The sequence below is a fragment of the Cyprinus carpio genome, chromosome A21 (genome assembly GCF_018340385.1).
Source record: "Cyprinus carpio isolate SPL01 chromosome A21, ASM1834038v1, whole genome shotgun sequence".
Lineage (NCBI taxonomy): Eukaryota > Metazoa > Chordata > Actinopteri > Cypriniformes > Cyprinidae > Cyprinus > Cyprinus carpio.
In genome coordinates, this window is record NC_056592.1 from 24,006,184 (window position 1) to 24,031,475 (window position 25,292).

The following is a 25,292-nucleotide window of genomic DNA, read 5'->3' on the forward strand; positions in this document are numbered from 1 at the left end:
CCAATAATAGTTTACAAAGAAGTATTAAGATAAGATAAGATAATAAGATAAGATAAGATACTTTTTTTGTGGTAAGAAATTCAGACCTAAGCCAACAACAGCCTTTAAAATTACTTAAAATGCATTAAATAAAACAATGAGGCCATAATGATTGGTTAATTAATAATTAAGTGGTTTCATTGAATATAACACTGTTAAAATACATCATGTTATACAAAATAAACAATTTATGCACATTACAAATGCTTGAAAAAAAAAAAAAAAAATAATAATAATTGGCCACCTTTTTGCAAAAGAAATGTGACAGCCTCAATAATTTCTTCAACAAAAACATGTGAACATCACAACCCTTAAAAAAACATTAACCATGGTTTCATCGTAGTAAAACTGCTTAGTTTTCTTTTGTGTGATTTCTGAATGCTTGAGACTATAAAATCAATCAGACAGCTGTATTAATAACATAACGGCCTTAGATAACTGTCTAGCTACAATTGTAAATAATACAATATAATTACAATTTATTTATTTATTTACTTTTATCGTTTATTATTATTATTATTATTATTATTATTATTATTACATCCATAATATTTCTGCTTAGGGTTCTTAGGCACCATTTGTCCAGCCCTTACCAAAAAGTAGTATACTTCAAGTTTATTTTATTAAGTATACTTAAGTAAAGTTCAAGTATATTTAGACTTTTTGTAAGTATTAGTCAAGTATACTTAGATGTCATTTTAAGTATATTTCTTAGGAGTACATAAAGCCCATTTCTGAGAAGTACATAAAAAGTAAACTAAAAGCATACTTTCCTATTTTTAGTTTAAAAGAAGTATACTAATAGCACACTTGAATAAACTTATTTTTCGTAAGGGAGCTGCTCCAGGGTTACACAAAGACCTTGCTGAATGAAACTACACACTTTAATTACTGCTTTTAAAAATGCGTGAGGGATCCACACTGTCATTTGTTAAACGTTTGGGTAAAAAACAAAAACAAACAAACAAAAAGAGTACAAACAGCAAACTGTGTGGCTCTCCTGCCATGCACCAAAACGAAGAAGACAGAGAGAAGTTTATTTTCATAGTTTTGCATTCCTAGCTTTAGTTTTCAACTAATACAATTCGGACTACAAGCTCACAACTGTTTTGATGTGTTTTATATAGAGCATGCACGACAGACCTCCTCTAGGTTTACTGCCAACAACTTGTTGTTTTTTATAGAACTGCGCCACCCTGTGGCTTCCACATGAACTGCATCACCAGCAAGATGAATTATTTACATATCATGACAACAACTACAAACTAAAATCTGCTGCTGTGAGAGGCAGAGCGCCCCACGCATGCGCAGTAGGACGGAGTCGGAGTCTGAGTCAGAGTCGCGCATGCGCAGTAGGACTCGCAGCGGAAGCAGCATGGCGGAGCCCGCACAGAAACACGCGCTGGAGATGGTAAATCAAACTTCATTATTCACGCATTCTGTTTTTATGATTTTCACACGTCAATATGGAAGACTTCGCATCCTCTACAACTCTGGGTCAAATGTGGCAGTGTTGTTATAGCAGACTGTCGCTACAGTGCGGGTTTTCCTCGTGTTTCCAGAGCAGGTACACATAATATTAACACAAAACAAATGTTCCAGATGTACTTTACATTAATAGTGTTGACCTGCCAACGATCTGCGAACTTTATAATTTTGCTTTAAGATAATTTATAAATGCTGTATAACCCAGATGAGCGAACTAAAGGCAACAGAGCCGAACACATAACTTAAAACAGTAACCAAATAATATTTGTAAATAAATATTAGATCTAACTTAAAAAATGGGGCTGTCAGTAAAATAAAAGACAGATTAATATCATGATTTACCTGTCTCTAGATGTCTGTGAAACCGTAATATTATTCATATGTTAAGCTATAACTAGAATTAGACATTCCAAGACAGGTGTACAACTCTTCATACAGAACTTACTTGTATTTTTCTGAGAGCAGTAAACTGTAAATGACTATCATATGCAAAAATCAAATGTAATATTACTGTGTATGTGCAGATGAACAGATGTGCTAACATTTAGTTTGTGCTTTACTTTTCATTTATTTCTATTTTGAATTACATTTTAAAATTGTAGCCTAACTTTTTAATTTTAAAAAGTGAGTGTTTTTAGAAAATAATATTTATATTTTAACCCTTATTTTCCACATAAAGTTATTCACATTATTTTGCCAAGCAGAAGTGATTCATTAGCAGTTATGGGTAAATAATAGGGGTGGGTTTTGTCACAAATTTTACGATTCGGATCGATTCTCATTCACAAGCTTTCGATTCGATTACCGATTCGATTCAATATCTATTATTTTGGATATACATCAGGTACACTACTTGCCAAATTTTCTAAAAAAAAATAAAAAAAAAAATCTCTCAACTGTAAAATATACATGAGAGTCATTTGGTACTAATAATATTGAAAGGTTAAAATTGACTGATTTGTAAGCTATAGCATACAACTGTTAAAATTACACAGTGAAGTTTTTAAAACAATAATGTTACTATTACATAATAATATTTCTACTTCAATTCGTTTTTTTAATATAAAAATTTAAATGGTGGCTGTCATTAAAAAAAAAATGGCTTTATCCAAATATAAATTAAACATAAGAACAGTAAAAATTGTAATGAATATGTTATATGGTGCATATATTTAGCAAAATACCCCTCTCTACAGTTTATTTTTCTATCTGACTAATGAGTTTATGGTCACCGAATATATAAGAGGTAAATATGACGTTAAGCTGCATTGTTTACAAGTGTTTATATTGACATCTCTGCACGGCTGAAACACTGATTGAGCGATTACATGAGTGAGTGAGTGACGTGACATACAGCCAAGGATGGTGACCCATACTCAGAATCCGTGCTCTGCATTTAACCCATCCAAAGTGCACACACACAGCAGTGAACACACACACACACCGTGAACACACACCCGGAGCAGGAGACGGGATACAGATTGTAAAGTTGTACTCTTTCTTTTAACTTACCTTGGGATTAGTTTAGGTCGGGTTTAGTCATGATTATTTTGTGCTGAAACTGGTATTAATGTGGAGGATGATGATTAGTTCATGTGCGCCTCACGCTGCGGTGTCTGTTGAACAGCGATCTGTCACTCCACAATAAATAGAGCCAAAACGAAATTTATTGTTTGAATACTGCAATACAATGGACGTAAATTGAAACCTGAGACTTTCTTTCATATTAAAATCAACAAAGCACAATGCTTTTTGGGATTTATTGGATGGGAAGTGCCCTTCGATGTTCCGTCCATTAACTGAAAACAGGCTAGAAAAATCAATTCTTAGGATTTAAGAATCGATATCGTTCTGTAAAAAAGGAGAATTGATTAATATCGAGATATCTATATTTTTAACCAGCCCTAGTAAATAACTAGAAGTTAAATGTAAAACTATTTGTGCTACAAACCAGCGTGTTCATAATTACAATACATTTAATGAATATAAGAAATATCCGTTTGTAGTGTCACAAGCTGTTTTGTAGCCAAAATAATAGTAAAATTAAAGTTAAGGTGGATAGCAGAGATACTGTACATTCATGTTTTGTCATAGCCTTCAATTTGCACATTGTTTGGAGGACACATTATGCATGTGGAATAACTGTGGAATAATGTTTTTTATATATATTTTTATAATAAAACATATATTTTTAAATTCCAATTGGTCAAATTAAGTGATCAATGAATCAGTAATAAAAAGCAATGTTGCAGCTCTAGTTCAGTTATGTGGGGATTATTCAAGTTTAAAAGCTCAGTTTAATCTGTAGAGAATGTCACAAACACTTTTTGCATCCAAAAGTAGTTGTTCCCTTTCAGTCTGTCACTCTTGATGTCACGTCGGATGACTGACGAAATTGGGATCTCGCCAGAGAGACCAATCCACTTCGAGTGAAACTAAACGAGCCAATGCACATTGGCATGTGATCTACAAATGAGTGCTTCTAGAGAGCCAACGAGTGCGGGCGTTACAGCACAGCAGCAGTGGTCACGGTCGTTCGGCAGGTACAAATATCAGAGCAATTTCTCTAAAAGAGCAACACGGGGTGATCGTGTCTTTATAAAGATATCTTATCACCCGTGCGTTTCTGGATGCGGTCACTATCTGGCACCTCAGGATGGTCACAATCGCTGTCTCACATGTCTGGGCATCGAGCACGCTGAGCAAATGTTCGTGGACGGTGCTTGTTCTATTTGTGGGGATTTGATCGTCTCGGAGTTAAATCAAAGACTCAGCTACGTCAAACGTGGCGGTGTCCCTCTGCCTCTGTCGCGATCCAGTGTTCGTCTCGGCAACCGGGGCGTCTCTGCTTCCGGTGGGTTCATAGGTGATTTGGTTCACCCCCTCAAGACCAGATGTCAATTGCTGCACTTTTACTGCCCGAAACAAGTCTTGTGGCTCCTTCGCTCTCACCACCCTCGATGGTGAAGCCGTGTCGATGTACACGGGCATTCCTTCATTGGAACAGTAGGTGGCCATGCAATTGTGTCTTTCTGGCGCTTCCACTCTGCGGGGTGACCCGTGCCTCCCCTCATGAGCCTGCAAGTATTCTATACGAACTGCGTGCTGCAACGGACCTTGCGCTTCAAGCGTCGAAGGTGACCGTGCAGTCCCTGGGCCGTGACATGTCCACATTGGTTGTCTAGGAGCGCCATTTCTGGCTGTGTCTGGCCAACATGAGAGAACATGTCACAGACTGGCCTCTTTGGCGATGCTGTCGAGAGCTTCGCCCAGCAGTTCTCATCCGCACAGAAGCAGACTGAAGCCTGGTGGAAAGCGCAAGTGCTAGAGGCCCTGAGACGGGCAACCCAGAAATGGACGAGACTGCTCATAGGGCGGAGAATCCTTTGTTTCGTTTTGTTTTTTTGCCGCTGCTGGCCCAGCAGCCAGCGGTACCCAATACTTCAATAAAAGAGCGGTTTCCTCAAGAGGAGGAGAATTTTAAATTGTGAACCACAGGGCCTCTTCCCTCCTCCTCTCTCGCCAGCAGGCAGCAATGGGTTGCCCTAGAGCGCCCCTCCTGCCCATTTGTGGAACCAGGTACGGGGTGTAGCATTCAAGTCCCCGCTTCAGGTCTTCACACAACAGGCTGTCAAAAGCCCCAAGCCGGGAGCCTGCCTTTTCTCCCGCACACGGAGGTATCAGGTGAGTGTTACACTTTACCCCCAGACTCCACCCTCTGCCGTCACAGGCCAGGCCATCACAGGTTGAGTCCCTGTGATCCACCACGCTGCCCCACTGCGGGTACGTGGCTGGCTCCATTGGTTCCTCTGGTACTGTCTCTCTGAGCCTGGTTAGCGCTCCCCAGTCTGTCTCGGACTGGCTCCTATGGACCATCAGACTCAGCTACGCGATTCAGTTCACCCGGTGTCCCCCCAGGTTCAGAGGCATCTGGTTTACTTCAGTCAAAGCTATCGATACCCCTGTCCTGCGAGCGGAGATTGCAGTCATGCTGGCGAAGGACGCGATAGAGCCAGTCCCTCCAGCCAATATGAGGTCTGGGTTTTACAGCCCTTCATTGTGCCCAAGAAAAGTGGTGGGTTACGACCATTCTTGGATCTGTGAGTTTTGAACCGTGCACTTCACAAGCTGCCGTTCAAGATGTTGATGCAGAGACGCATTTTCGAATGCATCCGTCCCCAGGATTGGTTTGCTGCGGTCGACCTGAAGGTAGCGTATTTTCATGTCTTGATCCTCCTGCGGCACAGGCCATTCCTGCGCTTCGCGTTCAAGGGTAGGACATATCAGTACAAGTTCCTGCCCTTCGGGTTGTCCCTGTCACCTCGCGTCTTCACCAAAGTCATAGAGGCAGCCCTTGTTCCACTCAGAGAACAGGGCGTGCGCATTCTCAATGACTGGTTCATATGATCAGTTGTGTGCACAAAGGGACCTGGTGCTCAGCCACTTCAGCCCGTTGGGTCTTCGGGTCAACTGGGAAAAGAGCAGACTCGTGCCAATGCAGAGGATTTCTTTTCACTGCATGGAGTTGGATTCGGTCAGTCTGACAGCATGCCTCACCCAAGAACATGCTCACTCGGTGCTGAACTGCCTCAAGACCTTATCAGGTAGGATGGTGGTCCCACTGAAACCCTTTCAGAGGCTCCTGGGGCATATGGCTGCAGCTGCTGTGGTAGTCCCGCTCGGTCTGCTCCATTTGAGACTGCTTCAGCACTAGCTTCATGACCGAGTCCCGAGGTGGGCGTGGTGACGCGGTACTCACCGGGTTCAGATTACACAGGCCTGCACCTTCAGCCTGTGGTCAGATCCCTCGTTTCTTCCGGCCGGAGTGCCCGTGAAACAAGTATCCTGGCATGCTGTGGTTTTTACGGATGCCTCGGCCACCGGCTGGGGCCACACGTACAGTGGGCACGCAATGTCAGGGGTTTGGACGGGTCCCCAACTGCATTGGCATATCAATTGCCTCGAGTTGCTAGCGGTACGCCTTGCCTGAGCTGCCTCAGATGGAGCGTTCAGGGCCAGGACGTTCTAGTCCGCACGGACAACACTGCGACCGTTACATTTATCAACCAGCATGGCGGTTTACGCTCCCGTCGCATGTCGCAACTCGCCCGCCACCTCTTCCTATGGAGTCAGAAGCATCTGAGGTCCCTTTGTGCCATCCACATCCCAGGAGTGTTCAATCAGGCAGCGAAGTCAGTGAAGACTCCATCCCCTGGCGGTTCAGTTGATTTGGAGTAGGTGGTTCTACTCCCTAATAGGCAATGCTCAGCACGGACACACTGGCACACAGCTAGCTCCGGGACCTGCGCAAATATGCGTTCCTCCCAGTGAGCCTGCTCGCAAAGACACTGTGCAAGGTCAGGGAGGACGAGGAGCAGGTCTTGTTGGTGGCTCCATACTGCCCCAACAGGACCTGGTTTCCCGGAACTCATGATCTTCGTGACAGCCCCTCCCTGGCTGATTCCTCTGCGGAAGGATCTGCTCTCTCAGAAATGGGGCACTCTTTGGCACCCGCATCTATTCCTCTGGAAACTCCTTGTGTGGTCCCTGGATGGGAAGCGGAGGTTCTAAGTGACCTACCCCAGGAGGTAGCTCTCACTATCTCTTCAGCACACGCTCCATCCACAAGACTGGCCTATGCGCTGAAGTGGAATCTGTTCATCGAATGGTGCTCCTCCCATTTCTAAATCGCTTTATAGCATGATTTTCCGCGGTCCCGACCTCCCGCAGTATGCTATCCGATCCAATCAGAATGCAGCGCACCTAAGTGGAGCGCGAGAACAGAACAGACTGGACATATGCCTAACTCCAGGTTCACACACTCTGTCTGTGATGCGTATTTTTTTCGAGCCCATGTTAATGGATCAGAACGTTCACACTGCACGAGGTAAAAGATGTGAACAGAAAAGGTTAGAAATCGAAAGGTACGAAAAGAATGAATATCTAGCGCATGAGCATAGACAGAGTTGTGAGTGAGTGAGTGAGAGAAGACATGTTTTAAGTGCGCGCACTCTCTCCGGATGAGAGCAGCGTTTATCTGAGCACGCGTGTCTGGTTTTGTGACACAAAGCAAAGGAAATCTGCGTGCGAGTGGACACATTCGCGCTCACGCATTATTTTAATGTGCTTTCGCGTTACAATAACTCACTCTAGCTGCTGCTTCTGCACCGCATACACATACTGTATACGCACTGCAGACGGAGTACGTGTGAACCTGTATGATGTATAACAAATCTATTTCAACACTTGAGACACTGCTACAGTGAGCTCTATGACCAATGCATGGCAAAAAAAAACCCTGGCCACAGGTTTTATTATTATTTTTTTTTTTTGCCATATGTCTAGACATTTTGTTTGACATCTTTACTTAGTGATTATTTTGATTTATGTCTGTTCTAGAGGCATGTTACAACTTTTTGATAAAGCGCTCATTGGTTTTCTTTTGGAAATATGTTTCAAATTCATACTGATTGCATTTATGACTGTAAAGCATGTCTGTGTGTATCAAAATCGTGATTAAAATCGAAATCACAAAATTGATCAAAAAATCGTGATAGGTTTATTTTGTCCATATCGCACAGCCCTAATAGGCTGTCCCCCTCCACCCTTAAAGTGTATGTTGCTGCTATTTCAGCCCATCATGACCACATAGAGGGGAAGTAGGTGGGGAATCATGTTCTGGTCGTCAGGTTTCTTAGGGGGGCCAGAAGGTTAAATCCTCCTAGACCTCCCTCCCTACCCTCTTGGGATTTGACATTGGTGCTAAGAGCCCTACAAGTTGCCCCTTGGAGCCCTTGCAGTCAGTCGAGTTGAAGTTTCTCTCTATGAAAACCCTATTTCTGACTGCATTGGCCTCGATTAAGAGGGTGGGGGACCTGCAGGCATTTTCGGTCCACAAATCGTGCCTTCAGTTTGGGCCGGCTGATTCCAGTGCAACACTGTGGCCCCGGCTACGTGCCCAAGGTTCCTACCACTCCCTTCAGGGACCAGGTGGTGAACCTTTAAGCACTGCCCCTGGAGGAGGCAGACCCAGCCCTAGATTTGCTCTGTCCTGTACGTGCACTGCGACAGTATGTGGATAGAACTCAGAGCTATAGGACCTCAGAACAGCTCTTTGTCTGTTACGGTGGACAGCAGAAGGGGAAAGCTGTCTCCAAGCAGAGGATGGTTCACTGGATAGTGGATGCCATCACCTTGGCCTACGAAGCACAAGGTGTGCCCTGCATGCTCAGGCTGCATGCTCACTCTACTAGGGGTGTCGCATCGTCCTGGGCACTGGCTCGCGGTGCCTTGCTAATGGACATCTGTAGAGCTGTGAGCTGGGAGCTCCCCTGGCAGACCACACTCTGCCGTCTCTAAATGATGCAGCCATGAGCCGTCCTAGAGACTTCCATGTGCAGTAGGGCCCCACGGGGTTACTCCATGTGAGTAAATGTCACTTAACTCCCTCTGGGAGGAGGTGGTTCCACAGTGTGCCACTTCCAAACGGAAGGGCATGCTTTCCAAGTGTTATCCAAGTCCTACTGTTGGGTTGCGAGGAACAACTGTAGTTTATCTTCACTGTGTAGAGCCCAGTCCTATCGTCTGCCTTATAGGAGGGATCAGGAGGCATACACAGGGTACTGGAGGGGGCAGCACCCGTGGCATGTTGGTAGGGATCCCAATTTCGACGGTCATCCGATGTGACCTCGAGAGTGACCGACTGAAAGGGAACATCTCGGTTATTTATGGTAACCATCATTCCCTGAAGGAGGGAATGGAGACGTCACATCCCGTCACCACAGTTGCTGTACCACCGCTGAGCTGCCGGGTCCTCAGAGAAAGCATGAATGAATGCGATGCACCTGCTCCCTCTCCCTGCCAGTGTGCATTGGCTCATTTAGTAACACTCAAAGTAGATTGGTCTCTCTGGCGAGATCCCAATTTTGTCAGTCATCCGATGTGACGTCTCCTTTCCCTCTTTCAGGGAACGAGGGTTACCATATGTAACCGAAATGTTCTTAAAAAAACCTGGCTGTGAAAACTTTTCAATCCGAAACGGTTTGCTTGGCTTCACTTAATCCCTGGAGGGCCTAATGAGAAATAATAATAAACATTTAGCCCACTTCATAGAAAATACTGAGATGTATATCGCTGGTCAGCCTAAAATACAGAGGTGTGATTTGTGGCCCATAATCGAATATGTGCATTAATAATACATGGTGAATGGTTTGGAATAGATGCATATACAACAATCTATATGAAGTGAATCCAGTAGTAAATGAAGGAAGTAATTACTGTTTTGAAAATAGATATGACAGGTTGTTAATACAAGACGCTGAATTGGACATTCAAGATTCATTCATTCATATTTATTAGAATGAGAAGAGAAACCATTTTGTGACTTGTGTAAGAATTTGTTGAGTGTAAAACCTATTTTAATAGAATGTCTGATTTTAAATGATATTACTCCAAAAATATACTAAAAGACATTTTTAAAAATGAATACCAGGAAGAATTTTAGATTTTTTATCACTGTTTAAATTGAAAGATTCTGTTAGCTTTGTATCACTTCCATTGTTATTACTTGTATGTTTTTGTAGTGATTGCTTCTTAAGAAAATGTTATATTGTTGTAAATGATATACTGAAATGATACTGTTGTAATGTTGCCATGAATAAAGCTATCGTTGCTGATACATACAGTCAAACCAAAAAATATTCAGACAGCAGATATATTTTGATATTTTATTTTACTAGTGAGTGCAGGATACTATAGTTAATTTATGTAAGTGAGGATAGCAAAATAAAGCGAACTATGACATATTATACTTAAAAATTCTTCATACAGTGGACTGCCGGTAAAAAATGGGAGCAAAAATGATTCATACACTTTGACCTGAGCATGTTTTGCTGAAGTGTTTTTCTTTAATTGCTAATGTGATCTTTTTACACCGAAGACTGAACAAAATGAAGCCCTGCTTGGTAATTAGTTGAGCTAAATTGGTATTATTTAATTGTGTTCAGCTGAATTATTACGTACCTTTCTATCAAAGTTATCTAACATCAAGATTAATTTGTTCTGACACAGTTTAACTCTGGGTTCTTTTCATGTTTCTTAACCATTTTCTCAACTAACAGACTGTGATAATGTGAGAATTCTGTGTAAATGATGTATATTTTGGTCCTGTGTTTCTCCACACACGTGTTGGACTCGAGTGCAGATGAGTGGTGTTTATGTTTCAGGTGCGGACGGACGGAGCAGACGAGGGCTGTGTGACGTTTGTGCTTCATGAAGAGGATCACACGCTGGGAAACTCACTCAGATACATGATCATGAAGAGGTCAGACAGACTCGCGTCACAGCTGCTTTCCCTCGTTTAGCATTGCCTTTGTCACATTAATGAGACGTTTCCACCGAGACGAGTGCTAATGCTAACACATAGATGCAAACCCTCACCTTTTTTGGGGGGTAAATAAAGAACTGTTTCAATAAGTTTTGTATAGTATTTTACTCTTTATTAGTGTTGTATTATGGTTAATGTATTTAATGTTTATATTTTTTGTTTACATAATATATGAGTGTATACTGTGTATATTTGTTATGTATATATGAATACAAACACGTGTATGTATACTCTGCTCAAACGTTTGGGATCAGTAAGACTTGTAATGTTTTTAAAGAAGTCTCTACTCATCAAGTCTGCATTTATTTCATCAAAATATAAATTCAAAAGATAAATCTTTTCTAACAAGATAAATCTTTGCTATCACTACTTATCAATTTAACACATCCTTGCTGAATAAAAGTTTTAATTTCTTTAAAAAAAAAAAAAAAGAATAATTTACTGACCCCAGATTTTTGAACTGTAGTGTATATTGTCAGAAAAGATTTCTATTTTGAATAAATGCTCTTCTTTTAAACTTTTTATTCATCAAAGAATCCTAAAAAAACAAACGAAAACAAAAGAAAATCACAGTTTCCAAAATAATCTAAAGCAGCAGAAGACTTTGAACACTGATAATAAATCAGCATATTAGAATGATTTCTGAAGACTGGAGTAATGATGCTGAGAATGTAGCTGTGCATCACAGAAATACATAATATTTTAATGTATATTAAAATAGAAAAACATTATTTTACATCGTAATAATATTTCACAATATTACATTTTTGATCAAATAAATGCAGCCTTGATGAGCAGAAGACACTCCTGTAAAAACATTAAAAATCGTTCTGATCCCAAACTTTAGACCAGTATTATGATTATATATTAAATATATTTATATATAATATAAAACATAATAATGTAATATTTTCTAAATATAAACTATATGTGTGTGTTTATATACACATAATAAATAAACACAGTACACACACGTTAACAAAAACTTTTATTTTAGATGCCATTAATTGACAGCACTACTCTTTACTTAAAAAATAAATAAAATAAAAAACTGTCTAAAAACGGTAATATTTCATGATATTGACGTCTGAGATGTGGGAACGGTGAAGAGAGAGGGGGGGGGGGGGCAAATAATCAGCCGATATTGTCTTAAATGGCACTTCATCTTTTATAACATGGGATTTTGATCAAATATATATAATCTTGATTTTTGTCATATGTTGCAACAAGATTTTTTGTTGTTGTTTTTTTTTAGTGTGTGTGAAAAATAACAGTTTTGGACATGTATGGTAATAATAATAAAAAAAAAACCTTAAAGTAGCTACAAAAGAGCAAGTGTCTTTAAAAGAAACTGTGTGTGGATCTTCTCACCTTTACCTTTGCCTCTCTGTAATAGCAGAGTGTGTGTGTGTGTGTGTGTGTGTGTGTCAGCGGTGTTTAGTCTGAGTCGTGTGGTTTGTTTCTACAGTCAGGACGTGGAGTTCTGTGGCTACAGCATCACACACCCGTCAGAAAGCAAGATCAACTTCCGCATACAGACGCGAGGTGAGAGACCGCTTCGGTGTGTGTGATATCTGACACACAGAGCTGAACACTAACATATACTGTACAGTCACACCCAGCTTTCTGCAGCACAGAGGGAAAACACAGCAGTTCTCATCTGTTGTTTTAAACAAAGTAAACAAACTAAAAGATGTTTTTAGAAATAGCATAGCTCTTATCAGTTCCATTAGTGCTGTATTGAAGCAGTCAAGGTAAGTGATATAATCATAATTCCTCTAGTGCAGCGTTATAGCCTTGTAGCATCTGTGATTGTTTCCCATCTTGGCTTTTTTTTTGTCATGCATCAGAATAAAGACACGGTGCAGTTATTGAAGGTCAGGCTGTTTCTTGTAAACACTTATGCATCTCTAGTAACATACAAGTAAAGTCAGAATAGCGCTGAAGACCCACATATACTTCATGTGAAATCAAAGAATGTCATTTCAAACTAAATCTGAAGTGCTTGACGTAATGATAGATGAATAACATATTCTTTTGAAACCAAATATGCTACACACACGAGAAATAAAACATGATTACTGCTTGTTTATTTCACTTAACAGAACAGGGGGCTGTTTCATAATAGACCCTGAGGAAAGCAGGGATTATAGTCTAAAACCTGACGTGTAATGACCTAACATAAACTATAATTTAAGTTGACGCAGTCTCACTAATGTGATCCAGGTTCAGTGAGTCAGGATAATGTGATGTGCACGCTGTTCCTCAGCGGTCCTCATGTTGATCGTGGATCAGACGATAAACCATGGCAAACAGAGAATAGATTTGTGCTGTTGAATGCATTTGAGACATTGTGTTTTCCCCAGTGTCACAGTTATATTCTTCACCTGTGAAGGTCATTGCACACTTCCTCCCAAAATTTTCACACGTTGAAAAATAATTATGACCTCACGTTGTGTCAATCACATTTACAAACTGCCTCCGAAACTTTAGTCCGTCATAAATTGGATCAGGTTCGATTTTCTGCGATTTTTTTTTCATCCGTAACAAGCATTTTGATAGGAAAGGATGACAAATACGAAAAACACACATGCGAAAATTTTGTACTCTGTGTGCAAGGACCTTAAATGTTAGAAAGTCATGCAGATATATCCATTTTGCTGTCAGGAGTGAACGAGCGGACAGACGGAACGCAATCATTCTGAGTAAAATATACATTTGATAAAATATTTGTTGCTGGACATTAAATGTGACCCTGGAGCACAAAACCTGTCATAAGGGTCCAATTTTTTTTAATTGAGAGTTATACATCATCTGAAGCTGAATAAATAATCTTTCCATTGATGTGTGGTTTGTTAGGAGGACAATATTTGTCTGAGATACAACTATTTGAAAATCTGGAATCTGAGGGAGCAAAAAAATCTAAATATTGAGAAAATCATCTTTAAAGTTGTTTAAATGAAGTTCTTAGCAATGCATATTACTAATCAAAAATTAAGTTTTGGTATATTTACGGTAGGAAACTTACAAAATATCTTCATGGAACATGATCTTTACTTAATATCCTAATGATTTTTGTCATGAAAGAGAAATGTATAATTGTGACCCATACAATGTATTGTTGTTTATTTCTACAAATACACCTGTGTTACTCATGACTGCTTCTGTGCTGCAGGGTCATATCTAATTTTAATCGTACATAAGTGTATTTTTAGGATAGCAGCAACTATGTTAAAATGTTTTCATATATCTTATACAAAATAAAAATAAAAAACTTGGGCACAGTGCATTAAATACAGTTGGTTGTAGCCTATATTTTTATTTATATGATTTATTTCAGTTGCATTTTCTGTATACGTTTATTTCTGGACTGATAATAAAGTCAAATAATAGTATGTGAGAGAGAGAGAGTCAGTGGTGAGGCATATCTCTGTGTTCCTTTGGTGAGCTTGATTTCTGACACGGCCCCCGGGAGTGTTGTGATGATCTCTGTGATCTCTGAGGATGTCTGTGATCTCTGTGATGATGACTGTGTTCATGATCTCTGTCATGATCTCTGTGATGTTGTGCAGACGGGGTCGCGGCGTCTGAGCCTCTGCGCAGCGGACTGAACAACCTGACCGAAGTCTGCAAACATGTGCTGCACACTTTTGAGGTTTGTCCCGTTGCTCGTGATCTGAAATACAGTAACTAAAACAATGATTTATTGTTATTGTGAAATGAAAGTGAAATATGATTTTGGTGGTTCTCAGACAGTGATGCATTAATCTCATTAGACTCAAAGCTGTGTTTGTCTGCGGTCTTGATTGAAACAGGCTCGGATGCAAGCATTCAGGGATAAAGAAGAACCGATGTCATGAAGATCAGGACTCTCTCTGAAACTGAAGCGTTCTCTGCTCTTGATTACACCAGACACAGACAGCTTCCTCTAGCATGGAGATGTGTGACTCTGAACATCTTATATTATGTTCATTAACATTGGTACATGGTTTGTGCCGGTGCACTTAAACGTTTCTAAACTCACATCTCGAGTAGAACCAGTATTGATTTATTTTGTTTGTCTATATGAAAATATATTCTGAGAGAAACACGTGTTAGAAGATCATACAAGGAATTCATTTTCAGATATACAATATATTTATATTTTTCGCAGTGTTTAACGTGAGAGGATACATCATAAATCATAAGAGACATCAAATGAGACACAAGTCACGTGATCTCAGATGATTAATTTTGATTTTGAGCATTCCTGAACAATAAAAGCAGATTGTAATAATGTCTTTTGCAAGTCTCCATTCCTGTTTGTTACTCAGATACAGTGTTTCTTTTTACAAAATAACGTCCTTCTCGTGACCTAAACACCTCTTTATTCTGAGCCGGACTGATAAAGATCCTAATGATCTGAGGTTTATATTCAGAGCATATCTGAAATGTGTGAATGAAACCTGGAACGCATGACATAAGGAGATAAAACACACCAGAAACTGGCGTAGAATCTAGACAGACAGCGTTCACTGATTTTCCACCTGGCTTTGTGCTGTTACGCTGTCAGTAGTGAATAAATGAACAGTGTGTGTTATCTGCATGCATCCCTCTACATTTAACACATCACTGATTGGACTTTTGACAGCTTACAAATCATAATTTCACATTATTGTATTCCCTCTGACAGACAAGGCCCTGTTTTGTATTATGGTGTGTGCTATTTATAGACCAGAATCATTTTTTTTTTCAGCTCAGTCTTTATTCAAATAACGCTTTGCATATGTCTCTCTAAATATCACCCTTCAAGTCATTGCTCAGTTATATGTGGATGTTGATGCTGTGTGAATATATTTTAACTCACAATCTGACTACACAAGTATAACACACCAACAGTTGTACTTCAACATTTTTATTGAAGACAGAACTGATCACTGACAGGGCTTTAAATACAGGCACACAAAGCCTGATTACTGACAAATGTGTTCTTCATGAAACAGGGAAAGACTATGAAAGCATTGCTAAACACCGTTCATGTGTGTTCATGAGTCCACAAAACATTCTGGACTGAGATCACTCTAGAAAACAACAGATTATAGAAAAGAAAAAAAGAATAAGAGCAAAAGACCCTCACACAAATAGATCAACCAAAAATATCTGACCTTAAGTCTTGTCAGATGCAGTGATGAACCTGAAGAGAGCTGTACCCTCCCTGAAATATTGATACTGACACAGAATTGAAGGCATGAGTCAAAGTCTTAAAAAACAGCAACAGAAAACATTTAGTGGAGGTTTTGCTGCTTTATATATATATAGCTTCTGACGCTGTCTGTTGTTCAAGAGTGGCTTGACACAAGGAATGCGAAGCTGAAACCCATGTCTTGCATATGTCTGTGTGTAGTGGTTCTTGAAGCACTGACTCCCGCTGCAGTCCACTCTGAAGCTTTGTGAATCTCCCCCACATTTTTGAATGGGTTTTATTTCACAATCCTCTCCAGGGTGCGGTTATCCCTATTGCTTGTACACTTTTTTCTACCACATCTTTTCATTCCCTTCGCCTCTCTATTAATGTGCTTGGACACAGAGCTCTGTGAACAGCCAGCCTCTTTTGCAATGATCTTTTGTGTCTTGCCTTCCTTGTGCAAGGTGTTAATGGTTGTCTTTTGGACAACTGTGAACAACAGTCTTCCCCATGATTGTGTAGCCTACACAGAGCTCTGTAGAGACCATTTAAAGGCTTTGCAGGTGTTTTGAGTTAATTAACTGATTAGAGTGTGTCACCAGGTGTCTTCAATATTGAACCTTTTCACAATATTCTAATTTTCTGAGATACTGAATTTGGGATTTTCCTTAGTTGTCAGTTATAATCAACAAAATTAAAAGAAATAAACATTTTAAATATATCGGTCTGTGTGTAATGAATGAATATAATATACAAGTTTTCACTTTTTGAATGGAATTAGTGAAATAAATCAACTTTTTGATGATATTCTAATTATATGACCAGCACCTGTGTATATATATATATATATATATATATATATATATATATATATATATATAAAACAAGCTTTTTCTTACCTTTTTGTATTCTATTTTTTTTTTTTATTATACAGTTAACAAAAGCAAAAAAGGTCTCTAACACTAACTTGCTCTTTTCTTTTTCTATTCTATCTGTTTTCTTTTTATTCTATAATTAAATAAAAAACCTTGCTATGTGTTTTGTGTTAAGCTAACAGACTTGTTATAGCACTTATATATCATTGCTCTTTTGTTGATTTTGATTGCTTCTATTGTCCTCAGTTGTAAGTCACTGGATAAAAGGGTCTGCTAAATGACTAAAATAAAGGAAATTGAAAGGTTCACTTACAAATGTTAATGTAGTCAGATGGTGTTTGTCTACATCTCTGAGTTCAGTTTAGATCGGAGCTCATTCTGTGACTAATTATTTTGGATGTGATTAATTGTGACTAATAATTTGACAGCAGTAGTATAAATACAATAAAAGTGATTCTAATTATTATCAATATTTCTATATTAAGTTATTATTAAATTATTAACATTTTTATAAAACTCTGACTGTTTGTTAAAGATTGCATAATTTTTATTTTATTTCAAACACACACACACACACACACACACAGGCCTCTAGAAAGATGCATAAAACAAATCCATGAAGAAAATGCACAAATAATGCATCTACCCTGTGACACTTATTGTGTAACTGGAAATATTCTATTCAATATAATATAATTCTAAGCAGGTATCTGTGTTGGGTTTTGATATATTTTATGTTTTTTGAACTGTAATACTGGATCAGATGTAAAGGTGATAATTCTTGGGAAGTTTCATGCACATAAAGCAAAAATAAAGCCTATTACTCCCTCTTTTATGTTTTTCTGTAAAGACCTTAAAATATTTGATGACTCATTGATTTCAATCTCTAGATACAAAAAAGTATAAAAACGTCTCATACTAAATAATTGTTATTTGTAAAATGTAATGTTTTACCCTCCATGATGTATATTTGTTATGTGTATCCCCGTTTCTGTTTGTGTTCTGTTTAACGTTAAGTATCTCTATATGTTTGTTTCTGAAAGAGAGAGAAAAAAAAAAAAATATATATATATATATAGTATTAAACAATACATTGTAAATTTGTTTATTTTTGGAAAACGTTTCATCATGTACATTTCAAGGCAAGAATCCAATTACTGCTCTTGACTTGTCACATTGCAATCAACGAATACAGTTTATTTACAACTTAAATTTTAAGTTATTTCTATTCATGTGTATTGGCCATTTACTACTTATACGTTATTTATAGTTTTTTTTTTTTCAGTATATGCTTTACTGTTACATGTATTAAATATTAACATTTAAATAAAAGTTGAATATTCTCAGCAAAAAAAAAAAAAAAAAAAAAAACCCTACCGTGTGCGCGCGCGTGTGACGCAAAGCGGAAGTCCCGTGGTCGCTCGTATGTGACGCAACGCGGAACACAGTGACGTTTGTTGATTTTTCGATTTACACAGACCGGTGTTATTTTTAACTGTAGTGTTTATTTATGATTTCAACCATGTTTGTCGGGCTATGAAAGTGCCGTTTATGCCACTGCGCCTTAAAGACATCGAAGAGAGCGGCGCTTCATCGTCAACCTTTCAGGTAACGGAGCAGAAGATGATCGATTAATCCTCGTGAGATTGATCTGTTCTCTGATCGAGCTGGAGTCCTCGGTTACTAACACCAGCAGAGCAGAATACAGCTCATATAATAACATCAGTCAGCTCGCAGAGGCGCTGAGGATGATGATGAGGATGAGGATGATGAGGATGAGGATGATGATGAATGTCTGAGTCAGTGCTCGCTGATACAGACTGAACCCCGAGAGATAGCCTCGAGGTTTATCACTGTTTATTATCAGGATAATAAGCGTTTGTCCAGTAGCGAGTGCAGGAGGTGATCTGGACACTGCTCGGGTGTGTGTGGCTCTAGATTTGAGTGTTTAGAGTCTAGGTTTCATGATACATTGAGTCGAGCGACAGATGTGTGCAGCACTGTCACTCAAACCGACAGATTCAGAAGCTCAGAGGCGGAAGTGACGCAATGTCCCTTTGAACACGCAGGACCCTAGTGTCCTGTGACCACATGTCATGTGATTCTGTTGTTTTAATACTAATACTCACACAGTCAGTGTGGCATTTAATGGATCTATAACAAGTAACTCCCAAAATGATGACCTCTGAGACATTTAATTGTCATGTGTAGCTTGAAGATAAATCCAGCTATTATTTCTCTGTTATACCCTCATACGATAATATTCCATGATGTATGTTATCAAAATAAATCATAAGTTCATAAGAAAAAGTGTCATTTTCTAAAAAGATTTAATAGAGTTTATATAACGCCAGAGTAATGCTACGTACACAACAGTGTTCAGATCATCTGTTCTCCTCACTAACTCAACTGAATGCCAATATTTCTATTCACTGAATGTAAGTGTCTCTATATTCCACACGCCTGCTGCACTTCATGTGCTGGTGCAAATTATGAAAATGAATCTAGGAATGATTGTATTGTTGGACTTGTAATCAGTAGGGTTTGAGGCATCTGGTTTATGGACGGTGACTGTAATATTAGTACTGAAAGCTTATTAGTAATCAGTTACACTACTAGTTAGGTACATAAGAGTAGTATTATTACTGTAACTAGTTCCTGCCCAGAAGACCACGAGTCAGGATCTCTCAGAGATTATTGCCTTCTCTGTTTTGGCTCTTTCTTGATGTACAGAGTTATACCAGATCATAAAATATCGACTGTGATGGTGTGTGTGTGTGTGTGTGTGTGTGTCAGTGTGGGATCAGCTGTGTTCGTGGCGATGGCGATCCTGTTTGCGGTGGTGGCTCGAGGATCCACTGTTCTGGCTAAACACGCCTGCTTCTCTGGAAACTTCCTGGAGGTGACCGAACAGATCCTGGCCAAAATCCCCTCGGAAAACAACAGGCTGACGTACTCCCACGGCAGGTACGGCTGACACTGATGGGCTGCGAGTGTCCCCTGAGGCCTGCTCTCACGCTGTGTGTGTGTGTGTGTGTGTGCTGTTTTCCAGCTATCTCTTCCACTACATCTGCCACGAGAGGATTGTGTATCTGTGCATCACCGATGACGTGAGTATCTGTGCGCTCCTTCATCAACCGTTCTGGTGATTCAGAGTCAGTGAAGGATGGGATCTCTGAGCTGTGTGTGTCTCTTGCAGGAGTTTGAGCGCTCGCGTGCGTTCGGGTTCCTGAACGAGGTGAAGAAGCGCTTCCAGACCACCTACGGCTCGCGAGCTCAGACCGCGCTGCCCTACGCCATGAACAGCGAGTTCTCCAGCACGCTGGCGGCACAGATGGTACTGTACACACCACGGGCCGCTCACTCTGCGCTGTGTTCATCTGTGTGCTCAGACACGCTGCTAACTCAACACTGTATTGGTGTATCTACTCTTTTGATTGAAGACAGATTTCATCTAAGGTAGATTTAACTTAACTTACACTTAGACTGGGGTTTGCACTAGCGCTGGACAATTCGGCAAAAAAAAAAAAAAAGAATAATTCTCAATTTTTTTCACAACCTTTGACCGATTCTCAATTTTTTTTTTTTTTTTTACTATTTTTAACTAGTCAACTTGAAAATGTGACTACAACACGTTTCAAGTAACTTTTCTTTATTAACCCTCTAAAGAAAATTCTATTCCAAGTGCTTATTGTGATTTATTGGATCGGAGGTGTGCTGCAATGTTCTGTGTTGGGACTAATCAATTCTTGGCTCTAAGTAAGAACCGCCCTCAAAAGTCTCAGGATTTCACAGAAACACACTACATACAGTGCAGTACATATCTAGAGCTGGTGGATGCAGAATACATCTGACCAAACCTTTGACCATCAGTTATGACTGGCCACAAATCAAGACACGCAGGTGATCCACAGAGAAACACTAGCTGATAGCTGAGCTAATGCGTGCTTAAACTGTACGGTTTGTTTTGTTTTCAAGAACCATTACATCCCTAATGTAGTACTTTCTTACTTTTTTTTTAGCCAAAATAGGATTGCATGAAAGCCATTATATATATATATATATATATTCTGGGTTTTCAGTTTTCTGCATTCTGTTGTAATGCTTAATAGTTAATTTTAATCACCAAAAAGCAAGTAAAATCAGTTGAATTCATAAAATTTTATCAACCCTAATACATTTTTGGAACTTTAACAGTAATAAGGCTTTATGAAATGTTTTATTTTTCTACATTCTATATTAAAAATAAATGTAGAGTTTGTTTGATGATGCAAAACATGATTGATCACAGCAATGACGGGAAGACACTGTGAAAACTGCTCATTACTAGAGTAATTATTATTTGCACCTTTATTTAGTCACAGCGCATCAGACTTTGTTTTAATGCTTCTTGCTAAATACAGATGAAGAATATAAAACTGCGAGTTCTCAATAGTTAACTGAGAGCGTGTAGATGTGGGTCATGTGCTTTCAGGATTAAGAGCGTTATTGAAGGCTTTCACATGACTGTGTTAATCTGTCACTCTCCAGTTAGAGAAATATGTAGCCCATGAAGTCTAGGTTTAGCAGGCACCTCTTAACTTCCCACAGTCCAGCAGTGATTTACAGTAAACGTACAGTATTGACAGTCTCGTAGGAGCAGCTTCAGTGCTGATAATGCTCTGCATCCATTGACCCATGAGTCAGTTAAACATTGTGTTTTCATGATATTATCAGAAGCTGGGTATGTCATCAAACACATGTGCTTCGCTGTTATCACCAGAAACATCACTCGGATCCCAAAGGCTCGGACAGAGTGACAGAAACACAGATGCACGTTGACGACTTGAAAGGCATCATGGTCCGGAACATCGGTGAGACTCTTAGTTCAGTGATTATAGATGTGAGCGGTGACTTCTGAGTGAACGTGTGCTGTCTGTGTTTGTGTTGCTGTAGATCTCGTCGCTCAGAGAGGAGAGAGACTCGAGCTGCTCATCGATAAAACAGAGAACCTGGTGGATTCTGTGAGTTCTGTTTTAAACTTCGTTTGAGTCACTTTCTGCGATGTGTGCTGATGATTATTGCTCTTGTGTGTGCAGTCCGTCACCTTTAAAACCACGAGCCGTAATCTGGCCCACGCCATGTGTATGAAGAACCTGAAGTTAACCATCATTGTTGTAATAGTGGTGCTGGTAAGTTCTGGAGCGCACCGCAGATAAAACATCACACTGCAGTAACAGACAAACCTGAGAGAAACACAGCAGTAACTGCTGGATCTCAGTGTGTGTGTTTATCCTCTGATATTGTGTAGAAGAGAGATTCCCCTCATTTCAACCAAACAGCAGTTGTTGCAAAATATCCAAAATGTTTCACATCAAGTCACTTTTATTTATAAGGAACTTTATACTATACAGATCGTTTCAAAGCAGCTTCACAGTGATTAAGAGGAAATAATGATTCAATAATTATTAAGTTCGGTCTCATCACAATGTCACATGTCTTTTTTGATGCAGATTAAGGAATTTATTCTGTAAAGTGTTTTCTCCATAGTTTATGCGCATGTTTTTGTACCAGATAAGACAACTTACTTGAGTGCATGTTTTTTTATTAATGCACATATTTAGAATTATCTTGGCTTTTCCATCCAGCGTTTTAATGCAATATCCCAAAATGTGCATAAAAGCAGGTGGATGGAGACATAGCTTTTGATCATCTCTAAGCATATCCCAATCCACAGTCTCCTCTCGCACTGCTTTATGAGAGGGGTAAGAGTGGTCGAGGATGGTTAGGCCTCTGGTGAAGAAGGAGACATCTTGGTAATATTTTGGGTAAATATTCATGAAATTGGCTCATCTTTGGCCAGCTATGAACAGATCATGCCTGGACCAGCTGGGACTGAAACAGATTTATCAAGTCTTTTAGAGCTGCTTTACAGCAGAATCTCTGTTGTTGAGTATATATAAAATAAATGTGACTTGACTTGATTTATGATGTTATTTTGGATCCACATGCTCACTTTACTGTACTTTTTTCACAAAGAAACAGAGTTCTCCAAATGTTTTGGAGATGTTGATATTGCAGTTTGGTTTTTATAATGCTATGATGTAAAAAGGACATTTTGTTTTTAGAACTTCCTGTTTTTTGCATTGAAGTATTGCAGTGAATGCTGTTAAATGTCCTCAGTAGTGCGCTCTGGCTCTTAGTGGATATACATGTCAGGAGGCCAGATGAACTTTAGCCAGTCACTGCTGTTAAATAACACGTTGTTCCGGGCTTTGTCTTGTGGTCTCAGGTGGTGCTGTATATTATCGTGACGGCCGCGTGTGGAGGACTCAGCTGGCCGAACTGTCGGAAGCAGTAGAAATCCCCTGAGAGAGCATCTGACTAGAGACTCACAAACACAGCACAGCTCTGAACTCCTGCTGGGTTTCCTGTGCTGCTCCTAACATACTTCAGCATCATCGCCTTCCCATGTTGATCCTGAGTCTTTGGGTTCTTTTCACAATGTTGTAATGCAGTTCAACTACATGAATAATTTAAAGGAGTAGTTCACCAAGAAATTAAAATTGTCAGCGCTTTATTTTTTTTGTTTTTTTCTGTAAAACATGAAATTCATACTGCTCTGCTTTAGTTTTAGAAAGTGCCATAAAAGTATGATAAAAGTTGTCCGTATGACTTCTGAGGTTGTATACTAGCTTTATGTGAGGAACGAAACTGAAGTCATTATTGACAGAAGATCTTCCCCTTCATTATTGTAGAGCTTAATTCTCATTTGCTGTTGCTTTTTGCAGACGCTGCACATGCCAGTATGTCACATTACATGCAGGACACATCCAAATTAAAAAATTTTAACACACATTTATTATTATTAATAATAAAGTACAAATAGATTGTTATTTGAGATATTTAAGTACTTGAATAGTGAATTTCAGTTGGGTTTGTTTCTTCCACAAAGCTATTGTACGACGTGGCATTGTGTGTGTGTGTGTTATGGACTACTTTTATGATACACCAGTTTTATGATCTGTGTACCGTTTTATTGCATGGAAAAGCAGGGTAAATCATCCACCAACCACCTCTGTAAAGTAAAGCAGGACTAGAACAACATGAGGCTGAGAATATGAGTGCATGACTTTTCTAGTTTTGGGTGAACTACTCAAGCCAGCGGTTACTAATCCTCTTCATAACTTACAGCAGAAGAGCTTAAAGCGCAATGATGAAATATAAATAGAGTTTTAAGAGTAATGACCTGGCACTTGTGTTTGCTCTGTTTTAATTAGGTTTGCTCACAACAGTCATGATATGTATGTAATCATTTACATTTATAGTTAGCTTACTAAATGTATTTTCTACAGAATGAACTAATGTCAGTCACCAAGATTGTTTGTGATTGATTGATTGATTATTGAGTAGCATATGAAGTAATTTGTCTACTTTAAAGTAGTCGTGTGATATTGTTCACAGCACAGAACTAATTGAGCTAATTGAATCTGCATGTTTCTGGGTAAATCTCGCAAAACCTGTCAATGTTTCAGCCCAAATTAAAGAGCAATTTATACTGTGCATAAAGAAAATGAAGCTGGATCATTATGAGGCCTGTTATTTTGCATTGACATATTCAGCATTATCACATGAAAAAGAAAGAATGAATCATGTATTAGTTTCTTAATTCTCACAAGAAATAGAACAGATACACAGAATAGTAAACAACCATGTATAGAAAACGATATAGAGCTACATCCAAGTATAGAGTGCGTTTTGGAGCGAGTATGTACAGGCAGTGTGAATACATTTGAATGCATTTAAGATTAAAGTGCAGTGAATGTTTGTAAACACCATAAAAAGTGGTTTTGTTTTCCCCCCAGCATACTGAGACATACAAAAGACACTTGGAATGTACATTTTGTAATGATGTGTACAGCTTAAATAAACAAAAATGCCTATGTGTTGAAAAAGTTGGTACATCCTACATTGATCTACGTTGATTAGTCCAGTTATTTTTATTAATGTAGCACTTCACAAATTAATGTGGTTAGGGTTAGGGTTAGGGTTGACACCTATATACAATATATACACTAATTATCATTTTGTAGCAGTAAATGAAGCTGTATCATATTGATCACAATTGGGGTACCGCAAGGCTCAGCACTAGGACCATTGTTTTTGCACTTCACATGCTACCCTTGAGAGATATGGCTAGAAATATTGCACAGTGGTAGTTTTCACTGTAATGCTGATGATACTCAGCTCTATATTTCCCCGATGACTGACAAAACATACTAATTCGCTAAAATACAGTTTTTGCTGGAATGTGGATCCAGAGAGTGTTAAGAGTGTGCAAGCTTTGGGAGAATTAATGGAA

The 25,292-nt window shown here is 39.1% G+C and overlaps 2 protein-coding genes across 2 annotated transcripts; both read left to right on the forward strand.

Annotated features, from left to right (window-relative positions):
* Positions 1–1,301: 1,301 nt before the first annotated feature.
* On the forward strand, positions 1,302–15,188 carry polr1d (RNA polymerase I and III subunit D). Its single transcript, XM_019116828.2, has 5 exons — positions 1,302–1,450; positions 10,752–10,849; positions 12,381–12,457; positions 14,485–14,567; positions 14,728–15,188. Exons 1-5 carry the CDS (start codon positions 1,343–1,345, stop codon positions 14,770–14,772), a joined length of 411 nt encoding a protein of 136 aa, XP_018972373.2. The 5' UTR covers positions 1,302–1,342; the 3' UTR covers positions 14,773–15,188.
* A 3,176-nt stretch (positions 15,189–18,364) lies between these two features.
* On the forward strand, positions 18,365–24,885 carry LOC109103414 (vesicle-associated membrane protein 7). The gene is made up of 8 exons (XM_042711389.1): positions 18,365–18,559; positions 19,748–19,918; positions 20,004–20,061; positions 20,151–20,288; positions 21,714–21,804; positions 21,887–21,954; positions 22,030–22,122; positions 23,223–24,885. Exons 2-8 carry the CDS (start codon positions 19,773–19,775, stop codon positions 23,289–23,291), a joined length of 663 nt encoding a protein of 220 aa, XP_042567323.1. The 5' UTR covers positions 18,365–18,559; positions 19,748–19,772; the 3' UTR covers positions 23,292–24,885.
* Positions 24,886–25,292: the final 407 nt, after the last annotated feature.

What these genes read in the sequence shown, in the direction of transcription:
- polr1d (XM_019116828.2), top strand. Translation starts at nt 1,343, where the DNA reads ATGCGCAGTAGGACGGAGTCGGAGTCTGAGTCAGAGTCGCGCATGCGC. An exon ending in AGAAACACGCGCTGGAGATG is followed by an intron (nt 1,451 to 10,751) that starts GTAAATCAAACT and finishes TTTATGTTTCAG; the next exon opens with GTGCGGACGGACGGAGCAGA. An exon ending in AGATACATGATCATGAAGAG is followed by an intron (nt 10,850 to 12,380) that starts GTCAGACAGACT and finishes TTGTTTCTACAG; the next exon opens with TCAGGACGTGGAGTTCTGTG.
- LOC109103414 (XM_042711389.1), top strand. Translation starts at nt 19,773, where the DNA reads ATGGCGATCCTGTTTGCGGTGGTGGCTCGAGGATCCACTGTTCTGGCT. An exon ending in CAGAGAACCTGGTGGATTCT is followed by an intron (nt 21,955 to 22,029) that starts GTGAGTTCTGTT and finishes TTGTGTGTGCAG; the next exon opens with TCCGTCACCTTTAAAACCAC. An exon ending in TTGTTGTAATAGTGGTGCTG is followed by an intron (nt 22,123 to 23,222) that starts GTAAGTTCTGGA and finishes TTGTGGTCTCAG; the next exon opens with GTGGTGCTGTATATTATCGT.